The sequence below is a fragment of the Maniola hyperantus genome, chromosome 1, assembly GCF_902806685.2.
Source record: "Maniola hyperantus chromosome 1, iAphHyp1.2, whole genome shotgun sequence".
Classification (NCBI taxonomy): Eukaryota; Metazoa; Arthropoda; class Insecta; order Lepidoptera; family Nymphalidae; genus Maniola; species Maniola hyperantus.
The window spans coordinates 5786328-5803950 of NC_048536.1; the positions used below are offsets into that span (position 1 = coordinate 5786328).

The window sequence follows — 17623 nt, forward strand, 5'->3', positions numbered from 1 at the left end:
TTCGTTTCATTTTTCCCATTCATAATTAAATTAATCATTACAAAAAATTTGATAAATAAGTATATTATATTTCTAAGTCAATTATATAAAACTTTAAGAGACGGGTGAATTTACGCTGTCTTAAATTACTAACGAATTATATCCTAAGCTTAAATTATTTTGTAGATGGAATATCATAATGTCATCCTTTAACATGAACTTTATCCATATAACATTTAAGGGCCGTCGCATACAGATGAAGTGGAGCAGTCTTTTTGATTACAATTCAAACTCTGCTTTAAGTGCTTTGGACGTACCTACTGTTGAAATTGGTATACTAAAAACCAAAGAGATGCAAAACTAAACAGCTTAGTTGTTATCAAAAAAGACGTCTTGGCTCCACTCCACTCTATGGATGTGCGTTGTGCCTAACTTGGACGTTGAACTACCGTCGCGAACGATCGAGCACTGAACTAGGTATCGCAAACTATTTACACGAGTCGATCCATACGTTTCGGAAAAAAGTGACAAAATGACAAATTATGTAACTTGATTGACGACTTAGGTACCTTCTCCCCTAGCAGCTAACTAATGCAATTCGATAAGCTAACACAATATACATAGAAACGTTTCAATGTCGTCATTTCGCATACAAAATTCTGCTACCACATGGTAGCAGAATTTTGTATGCGAAATTTCGCTATATTTGTCCCTGGAGATATAACGTCAACCAATTTAAAAAACAAGTTTGCGCTAAGGGGGTCCGATATACGGGCGCGTTCGTTCTTCGACGGTAATCAAATATATCGCCATGTAATTAAGACATATTAAACTAGATGATGCCCACGACTTCATACGCGTGGATTTAGGTTTTATTAAAAATCCCGTGGGAACTCTTTGCTTTTCCGGGATAGAAAAGTAGCCTATGTCCTTCCCCGCGATGTAAGCTTACTCTGTACCGAATTTCATCAAAATCGGTCAAACTGTTGGGCCGTGAAAACCTAGCAGAAAGACAGACACACTTTCGCATTTATAATGCGAAAGTGAACTTGAGCAATAAAAAGAGATCGGCACAAAATTATAGCGTTTGTTCAAAAAATTCTATAGATCATACATTATATTTCATACATACCTACTAAGTAAATAGGCTATATTATAACATTATCATACAATTTGTCTTTTGAAGTTCAGGTATATACCTACTAAAACAGATAGCATATATTGTTTTGGACACCAAGGAGGAGATAAGGTAGAGTAAGAAAAGTGTAGAAAAGGTATAATCATTTGAGACTGTTTTAGTACATTATTAAGGTATAAGGTACCTACCGTTCCGTTCACTGAGATGGCTCGTGAAATGGAATGGGAGATGCGGTAGGGTGATAGTTGACGTAAAAATCAAGGCTCTCAACGTCGCGTTGCTGTCATCCTCCCGCAACCAGCAACCTACCCTACGAGCCGTCTTATCAGGCGGTATACCTATATAGTGTACATAATAATACGGCCGAATACTGAAACGTCTCTTAATAGTTTCTTAAATACTAACGTACAACTTACTGATTTTATACAGCAAATGTCAAAAATAAATCATTAATATTTAAGAAGCTCTTAAGTATAATAGTACAGTGCCCGGTAGGAAATACTATACATCCACCTTTAGAAAGAGATAACGGTTTCGTAGAGCGTTGTCTCTGTCGTTGAAACCAACAAAACGTCACATATAGGTACATGAGTGACAGAAATAACGTTCTACAAAGCCGAAATCTCATCCTAAAGGTCGATGTACAATATTTCTTGTCGGCTACTGTATTATAGTAACAGGAGGTTCTGTATTACTAACGACAAAGTGATTCAATCCTTATGGTAGAAATAGAAGACTTTACTGGCCAATCGATCAAATCTGAAATCAAGTAAACCGATCGTAAAGATTTAACTGCATGTAAAGAATAAAAATAACGACAGTAGGTACAAATACGATTTGTTAGTACAATAACTATAAGTAATATTCATAAAAAATTGCGGCAGTGTGCTTAAAAAATCTATCGAATGCAATATGTATATAATTATTATAACTTATTAAATTACATAAAAATCAAATCTATTCAGTTCTTAATTTCTAGTTTTTGGCGGACCTTCAGAAGGAGTGTCCTAGAATGCTGTTTTGATAAATTAATAATAAATTATTTTCAGGCGATAATCAAAACTTAATAAGAAAAAAACATAATGTAATAATTTCAAACAATAAAATAGCTCCATCTTGGAAGTTGAAACAAAAATCAGAGTAGGTACTTAAAGTCAATCAATTTCTAAAAAAATCTAATCGGTTAGTATCACCCACCACCTACATATTATTTTTATTTGAATAGGCATCTTGGGGTTGCGTAAAGAAGTTAATAAAAGGTAGAAGGAATTGCTAAAGGTAAACGTACATAACCGCAGGAACCGTAAAATGCGCATTTTATTGAAAATGGGAATGACATCAGCTGTAATAGTCGTCTGCATCGGGCGCATCATAAGAGGCTAATTCAGCGCCGACATCATCAGTATTTCGTCGGTGCACCCGTGTGTTCGTATTTTCAGCACTAAAGAATGCGTTGCGTGCGCGCCTTACGATTCTTGCGGATCGTCTCATGGTATACCTTCACCTTTTATCGACAAAACCAAATAATAGGTAAGTATAAAAAGGTCAAGTGTTATAAATATTCCAAATACAAATATCACAACATTTTTCTTAAAACTATTTCTCTTTACACATACAATATCTTAAAGTAGTACACATCAATATTAAGTATTTCAGCAGCATACATCAATAAATTTACATTAATATAGGTATTCATATCAGTGCCAGAACTAATTAGGAAAACCAAGTCTTTAGGTACTTTTAGAGAGCTTTAAACTTAAATCTACAAATTATAGATATATCCATAGTAAAATATGGCCACTGGGAATAATAATAAATATCAGAGTCAATCGTTACCTAGGTTTATGAGACGGAAATGGTTCAAACCAACTGTGGCATATTGAGAGGTGCTTACTTATTATTCTTAATTTCTAATAATAACCATTTGAGAAACATAATATTAATAAGATCATTTAATACTAGTCTCGGAACTGATATTTTACAGTCTTTTTACAAATCTGTTTATCTGAGTATTTTTTCAGAATAAATTAAAGCTCTTTGTACAAAATTTGTGTTGTATAAATTAATTATGTAAATGCAATTAAATCATAACTTAAATTATCATATAGTCAGCATACGGCTGAAGGATCGCCTTCCAAAGTGCACGCTACATTATCTAATTTATGAGCTAAGTGCATTTTGTTTTCTAGACCTAATATAATTTGTTCTCTATATTTACTGACATAGATGTACAACTCTTTTAAAGCCGATAGAGTATCGAATTCATTCAACTGCTCGACTGATAGCTGCTGCATAGAAGTACTTAGCTCTTGGTCGGATACTTGAGGTAATTGAGACACTGCCTGGTAAAAATGAATAACCATTTCCCTATACGTTGGCAAATCTTTTGCAAAAAGTAACTTGTTTGACGGCGAATCTTTACACAATCGATGCTCCGAAGATGAACACGCATCCATAAAAGTTTGAGCAATCACAGATAAAGAGGAATCTACTGTTGCCGTTTTATTTATATCAAATATAAAATCTGGATTTTTTATTAGATTTACCCAAAATCTCAATGGCAAGCTATTTGATTTCCAGGCATGAACAACCTCGGGGTTTATAATACCATGTGCTCTGGCTGCATCGTCGAAAAGATCAAATAGCCACTTAACAGCAGGCGGCAAAACTTCATTTACTGTTAATATGGTACTAAAAAAGTCATCAACAAACTTATGAACTGTGCCTTTCGTAGATAAGAGGCGAGTAAGGAAAATCTCTGGAATGGCTTTGTGACTATGTTCAGAAGACTTGTTCACAATGTGTTGGTATTCAATAGGTTTAACTAAATGATAGTAGTGCACATTTTGGTCACTAATGTCACTTTTGTAAACGCGTATGTGAGAATTGGAACAATAAATTCCTGTGCAATTTTTGCAGGGAATCTTATAAGGTGTGTTGAAACTGTCGTTTTGCCGCGATATTAACGACATAACCGCAGATTCCTTTACACCGTAATGAGCTAACGTATTTAATTTTCGCCAGCCGTTAAGAGTTTTCGTTGTGAGATCTTCATCTTGTAGAGTGACATGACCACCTCTTCCATGTCGCCATTCTAAATCAACATCGTGGACGGAAGGTCTCATACTAAATGGAGTATTTTTAAATAAAGCATCAAGTATTTTAGATTTTACTTGTGATATACTATCACAATCTAAAACTTTACATTGGACTTTATCATCAAAATCATCTTGCACAATATGTAAAGTAACTACTTGATAATCTATCTGTTCTTTCAAAAGCTTTTCTTCAGATAAAGAATATCTAGCTTCGTGGGTTATAGCATCTACAACACCCTTTTCTATCTGATGTTTGATTGCTTTGAACAGCAAAAAGAGAGATGAACCAGCATACTCCTTTAGATAGTAATACATACATAATGCCATCCAGTTTGTAAGCATTTTTTCAACAACACTCTCAGTTCTTCTCAGCATCAGCTGTGGATGTTTGTTGCACACTGATTTGTCAATAAGACGTAAAAGTAGTGACTTCAGAATATCTGTAGCATATTCCATTTTACCCATTAAAATTACCATCAATAGAGAAGCTACATTAACTTTATCTCGTATATTAAAAGATTTTTGGGCTTCTAATGTGTCTATAAATGACAGAAGGAAACATTTATTATTCAATAGCTGTTCAAATTGAACCATGGCTGCATCATAATTAGTCCGAGGCGTATTTATAAATTGACGCTGAACATTTAATATAGGGTGGTCAGATACGCCAGGGAAGAATACTTTCATGACGTAATTTACATGGTCTAAGGTTGGAATGCCTGAATGTTCCAAATCTGCTGCCAAATCAGACATATCAGTTTGAAGTTCTGCAAAAGCCAACTTACATTCTAGTCTTACATTACTTTCTAACGTGTCCATTTGAATTTGTATTCTTTTATACTCCCGTTCTGCCTTTGTACTTCGCCTTCGATACATAACTAAAACGATCATGAAAATAAGAACTAAAAAGAAGGTTCCTGCTGCAATCCCTGCTATGGCCTCTGGTGGGAAGTTATAATTTCTAAGTAATTCGTAATGTAGATATCCAATCGGAAATCGTAAATTTCTGCCTATTTTTACGACTACTAGTGGTAAATTAATATCTGTAATTTGAAAACCGTTCTCGTCAGTATTAGGAGGTTGTAGTTCAGGTGGTGTACAGAGCAACTGTTGCATGGTTAGACTTGTGACATTGCATGGCTGGGTACCAATAGTAACAATTACATCTGATTCATCACTTGCTCTGATTAAGTTTTCACCTTCTATAACTAAAGGATCACCTTTGTAGGATTTAATTCGATTTGGAAAATGATAGACATGAGGATCTTCAACAAATACCATATGAGTTCTGGGTGGATTGAAATATTTTTCTAAATCATGCATTGTTTCTACATTATCCATCACAAAACCTACTTTCATAGCTATTTGTGGTGTACTAGTTTGGGATTTAGTTGCTTGTAATATATCATGATATTTTTTATTCACAGCAGGGCTGGGACATTCCATTTGATTCGAATTTAGTACAGCACAAGCCGTGGCGTTAACAGGGATCAGTTCATTTGCATAATATAATTTCATAAGTGGTTTCTGGATTGTATGCAAATTTGTACCATGAACTGTTATCATTCTTCCCCCAGATACAAAACTTTTTAACGGTTTTATCTCCATAATCGTAGGGTCTGCTGTGTAATTAAAAAGATCTCCATACAAAGATCTATTAGCATTGTCTATAGACACTGTCAATGTATGAATAATACGAGGTATATTAGCTTTAGGGGTAATGCATATTAATCTACTATTAGATGTCTGAGTTGTGTTTACAGAACATGATAGTTCATCCAAATATGCTGAAATAGCTGATCCGATATTAAGATGTTGCCCACCAATTGCCAATTGTGTACCTCCTGACACAGGACCTAAGGATGGATAAATACCTTGCAGTTTGATATTTTTGTAACTAAATAAAACAGAAGATTCAGTATAACCTGCATCATTTTCAACTATAACTGGAGCAACTACTGAACCATTGGATGGACCTGTTTTACAAGTTATGCTAACAGATACTTCAAAGTCTACAATATCACAAAGTACATCACCAATCCTCACTTTTCCAGTTACTTCTTCAACCCTCAAACCTAAATTGCTACCTTCAATGGTAACTACAGTTCCACCTTCTATGGGTCCACTCAGAGGTTTAATCATGTCAATTCGAGGTTTGGGACACTCTGTCACAGGATTTTCCAAACAAGATTCACTGTAAGAACATGAATTGCCACACCAAGTGCACTGATAAACAGAATTTCTTGTAATACAAAGAGAACAGTCAGCGTGGTCCCTGTGAGATCCAAGAATTTCACATTTGTATAAGGTTATTGTAATAGTATCTATATAATGTTTATGATTCCAAAAAACTTTAACACTTATGTTATATTCTCCCACATCTTCCTCATATGAGTACATTGTTTTGTCACATACAATAAAATGGTTAGATTCGACTCTTGCCGGTAAAATCATGTTAGCTAACTCAATACTGACAATACATTGAAACCCTGTGTGCCCAGGTTGTAAATGTGGCAAGTTTTCAACTTCTAGCTCTAATTCTTTTGGTACATTGTTGGGCAACAAGATTGGTTTCTTGTATTGCCTAATTCTAGGACAGTGACCAATGCCATGATTGAGTAGTTTAGTTGGATTATTTTCACCACTTATAATGGTCCTCTGGCAAACAGATATATCATGAGTACATTTATTATCATAAATACACCAATTGCAAGCCCACTCACTCATTATGCATGTATGACATGTAATGTGCTTTGAACAGTCATAAAATGCAAAGTTACGGGAAACAAAATCCTTATTTGTTTCCGACGAGTGAACAGAGAGGGGTACATAAATATGATCTTGGTTTTGAGTTATTTTAGGTCTGTGTTTAATGTCAGGTGTAGGGCATGCCAAGCCAGTTGATGTCACTGCTGCATCTATAGGAGGAGCATTTCCAAAGACACACTTATATTTGGCTCCAAATGGAAGTTCTGGTAAAGTTCTGATAATTAATTGAACAGTAGTCACTTCAGACATTGATATTCTATCAGGTTGAATTTGTTCAAAATCAATGCATTGTTGTCCTGTGTACTGAGACAGCCACCTGGGTGCACTTTGTGTACCTTTTTGACACATACTTTGGACTGTACACCGTTTTTCTAGAGAGCACCAGCCACAGTGAGGGTCATTTGATTCCAAGCAAGATGAACAGTTGCCATGATCTGCACATTTCTCAGTGGGAATCTGTACTATTGTATTTTTTGCCAAAATATAAAGTGTTTTACCATAAGGTGACAATGTGGTGTCAGGTAAAACCTTCTGACCAGGAAGTAAAGCCTCACTAGAATACTGTAATGCCTTTTCAGCATCTATTAATATTTTCTTCAATGTCCCATCATTGGTACCTAGAAATGCTACCGTATGTAACCCAGTCACAGACATAGTAATGGAAGTGATCAATGTATCATTCCAATATATGACAGACATTGCTTTAATGGGATAAAGACCACTTATTTTAAGGCCTACCTCACAAAAATTAAGAATGTTACCAGTGGAACCGACACTAGGACATTTACCGTCGGATATCATGCCTGAAATGTAACCCATATTACGAGCCTTAGTGCTACCATTGAAACACATATGGACATTTTCATTGAACTTAATTTCTATTTCTTGTAATGAATATACACAAATCGCTGATTTTGAAGTAGGTTCATTCGTGATTCCTTTAGACGGACTAAATGATATTACAAGTACAGAATCACCAGTCTCTATTCCAAACTGTGTAGCTAAATTAACACCAGCCTTAGCTATTTTTGCATCTTGAACTAAATTATAATTGACAATTTCACTCTTACCACTAGTTTCTTCTCGGACATTACACTCCAAAGTCACCTCTGTATAACTGTTGTAGTTGTCATCATTAACACATGTGCGGGCTAAACGAGATACATATCCCAGCTCTTCATTGCCAGCAAGATGGGAGTGTTTCTGTATAATAAGAAAATAAGCATAGTCACTAGCATTAAATCCATACACATATTGCACCAGAAAATTGTCCCTGTATTTAACATCTATTTGTATTAAGCTTTGCTTTGAGAAAGTAAACTGGGCCAGCTGAAGTGACATGAGATCCCTGCTGGAAATTGCTGGAACGTCGTGTCTGTACTCTCCATTGTTCGTAAACGTAGTTCCCACATATAGCACATTAGAGCGGTCCCAGGAGTTGTATCTTTCGGGACCAATGAACGCGTAAGTAGAGGCTTCCGCGTCGTTCGCTGCGACACTCTCGGCCACAAACTCAGGCTCCGCCGAAAGATCCCCCAGTTTATACTTAAAACATGAACCCTGTGCCACTGATCCGCAAGCTATCACTATTCTCGCTTCTTGATCGATAACTAGAATCTTATTTACGTTATCAGTCCATGTTGTTTGAATGTCCGTCGAAGGGCAACCACTGGCATGGCATACAGGATTATCGAGTTTAGGTCCGGTCTGAACAACATGTATCGGCTTCAGGTCAGGGCTAAGCTGATGAAGGGAGTTCACTGAACCTACGTATACCTGGCCGCTGACTCTATCGACGGCAAGATGATTAAAGTGGAATGTCTCATTTTGGATTTTAGGATATTGTGATATAAACTCGTATCCATAAACTATTGTGCATCGAAGCCAAAATGTTATGACTAATAATGTCATAAATGCAGCCATGATCACATCTTAGTTTTCTTCGTATATTTTTCACGTTTTCACATCCACTACTATGACTTTTATTTCATTTTCAACCCATTTTAAACTACAAAAATAATAAAAAGCTTTTCAGACATCGATGCGGATGACATGGAATTGGAATAAACAATTTTATCAAAGAGAATAGAATCATGATCACTACGATTTTTTTTTTAAGCTAGTGTTTTCACATTTCAATTCTATGTTTCAACCAGTCAACCGGCAGGCCGATTGCGAATCGACTGCATCTATCATTTAATGACAGCATCAATGTCAAAATATGGTTTTCCTATCACGGTTCGGTGAGACAGTCCACAAAGGATAGATGTGGACAAAAAAATGTTTTGACAGTTCATTTACACTATCGATAAAATTTATTGTATGAAAAATGCTATTGCGGACGCGTTTTGAAGTTTGATGTCATATAAGAACCTCGACAAATGTTACGTCAAATGAGGTTTTCATTGAAACAACTCGAGAGGTGTTTTTATCAGTGACATAAGCTATCCGCAAATCGTTTTACTACTCATATTAATTAAAATAAAGTTATGAAAGGGATTAAAAAATGCTATAGTAGTTCTTCTGCTAGATTAGAAATCAATTATTAATTTTAGAAGCTAGTATAATAGTATAAAAGCATTTTTAGATTAATATAAGTCTCATAAGTACTTTTAAAAGAATATGTGATGACTTTCTAGTATATAGTAGATAATCTATGGTGATGACTCTTTCATTAGTGGGTTTGATGCACAGAGTACATTAAATATAGAGGTATACTAACACTGAGAAATGAGAATCACAGAGTACTTTTTACATTTTAAGTAAATAATTAAATATCATTGCTTTAACGGTGATGGAAAACATCGTGTGGAAACCTGCATGCCTGAGAGTTCTCCAAAATGTTATCAAAGGTGTGTGAACTCTACCAATCCGCATTTGGCCAGCATGGTAGACTATGGCCAAAACTCTTCTCACACTCAAGAGAACCGTACTCTATAGTGAGCCAGCGACAGGCTGAACATAATAGTATACCTTTGACTCCTTTGAGAACAATATGGAGAACTCTCAGGCATGCAGATTTCCTCATGATGTTTCCTTCACCGCTAAATCAAGTTAAGTATAATTAATTGTTTAAAACGCACATAACTCTTAGAGATGCGTACCTAAAATTGAACCCCCAACCTTCAATTATTCAGAGGTGGACATCCTAACCACTAGGCTCTTCGGGGGACTTCTAAAATTATTCCCCAAAGTAATGTCCAAAAGTCAAATCATTTTCTGATTTAATTGATTTAGCTTTGGAAATTACTTTGGAATTTAAATTATTTAGGCAAATAAAACAACAGTTTGATGATTTTTTATGTTTTCTTTTATTAAAGTACATTAGATTCTGACATCTTAATTATATCACCATCTGCTTCTTATAAATCTAATCTGGCACCGTTCATTATTTTATTTGTCTCTGCACGGGGTCCAAGAGCTCGAGTTCACAACATATCCCAATCCATATCTTTGTCAGGATGAAGAAATGAATGCAGCACTGTATCACCTTTGCCTGAAAAAAAATTATGATAACTGAGTAAGTGACCACTGACTGTGTTGCTTAATCTATACCACTAGGCACTACCAGCTTCTGTTTAGGTATGACGTTGTCTGCGAAGACTTTAGAATCAGTGTATATGGTATCTTTATTACTAATTTAGCTAATCCAAATTGTTTCTTTAAATATTTGTGGTGCGAAGGAGTAAGAAACATCCAAACTTTCATATGAAGAGCAACGTTTTAGGCAGCTCTAGATACATAAGGAAACATACTCGAGAAAGCACTTGTAGTGTGGAGGTACTTACTATGAAGTCATAACCACCAGTAGCAATGGACTCAATTTGTATAATAGGTACTTTATGAAACGCTGTTAAAACTCCTCTAACTTTTCGGAGTTTAATACCATTGTAACAACTATATATCACTTGCTTAGCTGTGAAGGAAAAGGAAGATCGTGAGGAAACCCGCATGAGAGCCTTTACTTGTATTGAATGATAACGTTTGTTAACTTACGAGTTCTAACTTCTACCACACATCGTCACACAACAACTTCTCGAAGCAGCCACAGTCCGTCAATAAGGGTCCCAATACTTAGGCAAATCAGTGCCCAGGCATTTGCGTATAAGTTCAGTGAGAAAAACTAAGTCTCCGGAGTCCGAGGAGCAAGCAAAGTTGCAGAATTAATCACAAAAAACAAACGGGTAAACTAAGGAAAAACAACAAAAAATTGTACTCTGTGGTCTGGGGTTCTAAATAGTTAGGTACCACAGACTAACTACTTATTTGTAATAAGTAACGTAGCCAAATTTAGGAGACTGTTATGTCCATGTAAATTGCTAGATTACCAAGTGATTACCATAGATATTCGATTTAGTCGGGTTATAAATAGGTCCGTGCTACCAATACGTCATCAAAATGTCGATAATGACCAATTGCGATATAGTGCATTAGTCGTCCGCGATAGCAAATTTATCAACTGTAACGATCACGATTCTTAAGGATATTTCTATTGCGATGTCACATGTCAGTTTACGGCAATCGGCCTGCATGTTTCATCAACATTTCTTTATTTCTTTTTCCCTACTTTTTCCACACATTCCCTTTTTCCCTACATTTTCAAACTTATCCAAAGAGAATGAAGAGAATCCAGAGAGCATCTTGTTAATCACAGACAATAACATTATCTATTTTTCTGATCGGTGATCTGTTGTCTGTGATTTATACAATTTTACGAAAATCGAAATTCCCTAGATAGGTAGGTAGGTACCTACATTTCCAAACTTATCCAAAGAGAATGAAGAGAGTCCAGAGAGCATCTTGTTAATCACAGACAATAACATTATCTATTTTCTGATCGGTGGTCTGTAGTCTGTGATTTATACAATTTTACCTTTTATGAATTTTACGAAAATCGAAATTAAAAACTAACTTAAAGTTAAAACCTATTTTTTAACTGAATTATTGTGAATAAGTGTGTATCTTATGTTTACTACAAAAAAATGCAATAGAAAGACTTTTGTAGATTAAGTTCTTTATACTTAACCTATACTAACATGTAGGTAAATAACGATGAGGTTCTATCCTTGTGTTCAGTGTTGTTGATTTCTGATGCAAAAGCAAAATGCGGATTTAATTGCCAAGTGAATGTTATCGTGAGTGTTTTAAAGATGATGGCTACAATGTCGGCTGGTGGTCCAGGGGACCCGCATACACAAATGAATACATATCGCAGCTATGTGACGATGTTGGCGGACCCTGGTGCTAAGGACGAAATCAAACTCAAAGCTGCACAAGAACTTAGCGAGAATTTCGAGGTAGGAACTAGGAAACCTGTGTATTGTGCTTTAGAAAATTGAATATTCATAGTTGAATAAACAAGTCAGTTGGACCTGCGAGCTCTATAATTTTCCTCAAATTTATGTATAAAACAGCATTATGCATTTACATGTTCCAAGTGTCGGCTTTTGGTTAATTTGATATGTTTTGTTCCATACTGTTTTAATACAGTTCACATTTTATTTTAATACAGTAAAACTTTAAATACATAAAAAACTACTAGGAATTGGTTTACTTTAATTGGTTACCTTTTCCTCTTTCTGGTTTTTAAATACTGTTGATTTGATTGTGTGTATCATCATCATCAGCCTGTGGAACGCCCCCTGTTCCTTGAGTGGAGACCGCGTTTAAGCAAGCGTAGTGTGGGATGCCCTCCAGCACGATGGACCGACAATATAAATAGGCTGGCGGGAAGTAGCTGGATGGGAAAGGCTGAGGACAGGGTGTGGTGGCGCTCATTGGGAAAGGCCTATGTCCAACAGTGGATGTCCACAGGCTGATGATGATTGTGTTTATATCAGGAAATAATCATTGAACCCATTTAGATACTTTCATACTGTGCTAATTTTGGTTTAAAAAAATCAAAATGAAACCTGAGTTACTGCTTAATTTATATTACATATATGACCAAAGTGATGATCAAGACAATGCCATATTATGCCAAACTGGTATTTTATTTCATGCGTTTTTTATTTTAAGTAACAAATTCCTATTTTAGGTAATATTGAGCTCCCCACAGTACCCACAATTTCTGGACCATTCTCTCAAAATATTCCTCAAGATACTACAAGATGGTGAACCACACTTCATAGCTGAGTACAATATACAACAAGTTAGGAAACTTATACTTGAAATGATCCACCGCTTACCGATAAGTGAAACCTTGAGGCCTTATGTCAAGAGTATTCTGATTCTGATGTTAAAACTGATGGAGATTGAGAATGAGGAGAATGTGCTGGTCTGCTTGAAGATATTTATGGAGCTCCATAAGCAATATAGGCCTGCTTATAGTACTGATGTTGATGTAAGTTAGTTCACAATGTCCTAATTTAAACTTTAACCATTTTAAATGGTTCACATTTATAAATGTTGTCCTTTGGAGTAAAGTTGAATTTAAACATGTTTCACATGATTACATAAAGGTATGTTCAGATATAAATGTGATATTCACTGCTGCTGTGGGTAGCAGACTGTTCAAATCCAAGCTGATATTGCCACATCATGATCACAAAGATCAATCCAAAATTGTTTATTTTTTTGTGGAATACTCTGAAAAAGAAGACACTTGATTTACTTGATGTTGAAGACGTTGATTTAGTCTACTTTGAAAGTAGTATACATCTGTAAGTCATTTTTTAAAGTTGTGATTAAATTATAAGTACAACTAGATAATGCCCGCAGCATCGCCCGCGTGGATTGGGGTTTTTAAAAATCCAGTGGAACTCTGATTTTCCTTGATAAAAAGAAACCTATGTTACTCTCCAGGTCTTTAACTATACCCTTGTAAAAAATCACTTTGATCTGTTGCTCTGTTGTGACGTGATTGAAGGACGAACCAACAAACAAACACACTTTCGCATTTATAATAAGCGGGGTACTAATTTTTAAATATTTGATTTCATAATACCTAATATTCTCAAATGTACTTGTAAATATTCTCAATTAGGCCTCCTACGCACTGGCGACCATAGACGCGGCCAGGCCGCCGCGGCTATGGTCGCCGGTGCGTAGGCAAGCGCGACATGTGGACGGCCGAAAAATTTGCAGTCGACTTCATTGGACTTTATTGGAGTAATCATTTGATGCTAAATCCCATAAACCTCTTCTATTTTCAACTTCAATTATGAACCTTTCCGTGTCGAAATTGGCCATTGTAAAATAATCACTCTGTAGCTAGCTACACGTCTGGTCGCCGCGGCCGATGCGGTAGCACTGATGAATTTTAATACAGAAGTGATGTTCTCGACGGCCACGATTGGTCGCTGGTCGCGTGGCATCAAATTGGACGCCGCGGCCAACGGTGGCCGCTGGTCGCTGGCCGCTAAGTGCGTAGGGGCTATAGCGATTGCCATATAAAGTCCAGAATTCACTGGCCGCCGCGGCCAGGTCGCGGCGACCATGGTCGCCAGTGCGTAGGAGGCCTTATACTCAAATACCTAATATTAGACAGATGTCGATTGAGGATCAAATCAAGAGCTCACTCACTCTACTTCACTCAGCTGTTGCTGTCAAACTATGGCAATGAACCCTTTGTATGGGTGAACTATTGAGTGTTCATGTTCAATTATTTAATTACTGATTGTAGGTACATAAAGTTGTTTTATATGGGATAAAAAGTACCCTATGTCACTCTCCAGGTCTTTAATCTATACCCATGCAAAAAATCACGCCAATCCGTTGCACCGTTGCGACGTGATTGAAGGACAAACCAACAAAGCAACAAACAAACACACTTTCGCATTTATAATAAGGGTACTGATGTTCTAAGCCACAATAAAATGATTCAATATTGTATTTTTTAGATTCACAAGTTTTTACAGTGGGTAAAGGGAATATATTCTGATTTGCCAAATCATTTGCCGAAAATCTTTGAGCCGAAACCCATAATTAGGGTAAAGGATTTATCTGAAGTTAATATAGATCAGCTCCTGCAAGAGACCTACACAACAACACCCATACACACTGAGAAAAAATTACTAGATGGGAGTGTTGTAACTGTAAGTACCTATTTATATACTTAACTAGCTACCCCGGCGAACTTCGTACCGCCTAACTCACCGTAAGAACCATCCTCGTACTTCAAGGAATATTATAAAAAAAGAATTAGCGAAATCGGTTCAACTTTTCTCGAGATTTGCGATCAGCAACACATTTAGCGATTCATTTTTAATTATAGAGATTTGAATTTTATATTTTTGGAGCTATCTTTTTAAACAGCTGTTTGAGATATGAACCTAACCCAAAGAAAAAGTAAAATGAACACAGCTATGAAATGCATCTTATGGAATAATTGAGCCATATGAATTATGAACCATGCTAGTTCAGGCTGAATAAACTGTATCAATCATTGTTACAATCTCAGTTGTTGTAATTGGCTGAATTAATGGTTTTCTTGCTGCAACTGCTGCAAGTGATTGTGATTACACTGTAACTATCATTTTACCGCAGTCGACCGCAATTAGCTTCTCATATCAATTTTCATTTGGTTTTCAGTACAACCTCATTCCACGGTCAGTATTATCATTAAAAGTGATCCAAGAACTGCCAATTATAGTTGTTCTTATGTATCAACTTTACAAGCAGAATGTTCACCAGGAAGTCAGCAACTTCATACCTTTGATCATGGAAACTATAACATTGCAGCCTGCAAATACACATAGGCATGACATATTTTTACTATTTTTGCAAAAGAATAATCTTCTTATTATAAGAACAATACCATTTTTACAAATATTAAATCTAGTAAACTATGTAGAAAACTAGTTTGCGCCCATGATCTGATTAACTCCATGTTTATTTAGGTGTTCTGAAGCAAAGTTTCTTAACAGTCTGTTGTGGGCCCTTCTCAGATCTGGGTGCGTTTGGAACCCCATGGTTTTAGATTTAAGTTTACGTAATTAATTATCAGCATTACGTCATTATCTTACAAATTCAATAGTTGACAATCAAAAAGTATACAATGGTATCTACTTTGAATAAATGTGTTGACTTTGAACAGATGTTCAAAACCTGAATGGCAAAAAAGTGGTTGAATAAATGCCATTAAAATATCTCATTTTTTCTTCCTTGTGATATATTATACTAGATGATGCCCGCGACTTCGTCCGCGTGGCTTTAGGTTATTAAAAATCCCATGGGAACTCTTTAATTTTCCGGGATAAAAAGTAGCCTATGTCCTTCCCCGGGATGTAAGCTATCTCTGTACGAAATTTCATCAAAATCGGTTGAACTGTTGGGCCGTGAAAAGCTAGCAGACAGACAGACAGACACACTTTCGCATTTATAATATTAGTATGGATGTGGATGAGTGAATGAGACAAAGTACAATCCTTTATTTCTTAGGATATCCTGCCCTAGGTTGTGTTTAAGTTTGGCATATAAAAGTAAAAAACAATCAACACAGTTTTAGATTTACAATATTTGTATGAATTCTAGGCAATCAGCATCATTTAATAAGGAAGTATTTGTTGACTTTATGGGAGCCCAAATAAAGACACTGGCGTTTTTGGCATACATCATCAGAATATACCAGGACACGATCGCCAACCATGCCAATTTGATGGTGAAAGGAATTATAGGGCTACTCACACTGTGTCCACCTGAAGTGGCACATTTGAGAAAGGAACTAGTGATTGCTACACGACATATTCTGGCCACAGATTTGAGATTGAGTGAGTATTTATTATTTATCAATTTATTTGTTGCAACAAAGTAGCCTTGCTGCGCCCACTCGCGTACTGCAGACTGGCCGCCCGCACCTCGTACGACAGCCGACAAAACCTGCCGTAGACTAACCTAGCCATAGCCATGGTGGCATTGTTCCCTAACAACTTTCTTTTGGTGTGATTGCAATCAAGCACAAATCTATAATCATTAGAAAAAATACTCAAAAAGCATCTTATTTTAGTTCGTTAAATATACAGTATAGAGCGTCTATTCGACGAGGATGGGTTACTTTGCGGAGGTTGGTACTCCACACTGGCTCACCTAATGCACCATGTAAGACAGACGACGAAACTTGCAATTGACTGACTTAGCCAATCTAGCCATAGCCATCGTGGCACATTGGTTCCCTTGCAACTTACTTTTGGTGTGATTGGAATCAAGCAAAACTCTATAATCGTTATAAAACAATACTCAAAAACCGGCCAAGTGCGAATCAGACTCGCGCACTGAGGGTTCCAATCGTATTTTATCGACATTTTGCACGATAAATCAAAAACTACTTACTAGATCTCGTTTAAACCAATTTTCGGTGGAAGTTTGCATGGTAATGTACATCATATATTTTTTTTAGTTTTATTATTCTCTTATTTTAGAAGTTACGGGGGAGGGGGACACACATTTTTCCACTTTGGAAGTGTCTCTCGCGCAAACTATTCAGTTTAGAAAAAAATTATACTAGAAACCTCAATATCATTTTTGAAGACCTATCCATAGATAGTACACGTACACACGTATGGGTTTGATGAAAAAAATATTTTTGAGTTTCAGTATGGGGACCTCCAAAATTTTCGGAAAAAAGTGTCTGTGACATACGGACGGACAGACAGACAGACAGACATGACGAGTCTATAAGGGTTCCGTTTTTTGCCATTTG

At 36.2% G+C, this 17623-nt stretch overlaps 2 protein-coding genes across 2 annotated transcripts in view; one reads left to right on the forward strand and one right to left on the reverse strand.

The window, feature by feature from the left end:
* PlexB (plexin B) lies at positions 1 to 9053 on the reverse strand. Its single transcript, XM_034969540.2, has one exon. The coding sequence runs from the start codon at positions 8905 to 8907 to the stop codon at positions 3226 to 3228; it is 5682 nt and encodes a 1893-aa protein (XP_034825431.1). The 5' UTR covers positions 8908 to 9053; the 3' UTR covers positions 1 to 3225.
* Positions 9054 to 11835: 2782 nt separating this feature from the next.
* Positions 11836 to 17623, forward strand: part of Nipped-A (Transcription-associated protein Nipped-A) — a 53492-nt gene continuing 47704 nt past the window's right edge. The window contains exons 1-5 of the mRNA XM_034971917.2: positions 11836 to 12281; positions 13022 to 13327; positions 14826 to 15020; positions 15517 to 15683; positions 16459 to 16694. Coding sequence (XP_034827808.1) covers positions 12135 to 12281; positions 13022 to 13327; positions 14826 to 15020; positions 15517 to 15683; positions 16459 to 16694 — 1051 coding nt within the window. The 5' untranslated portion in view covers positions 11836 to 12134. The remainder of the gene's footprint in view (positions 12282 to 13021; positions 13328 to 14825; positions 15021 to 15516; positions 15684 to 16458; positions 16695 to 17623) is intronic.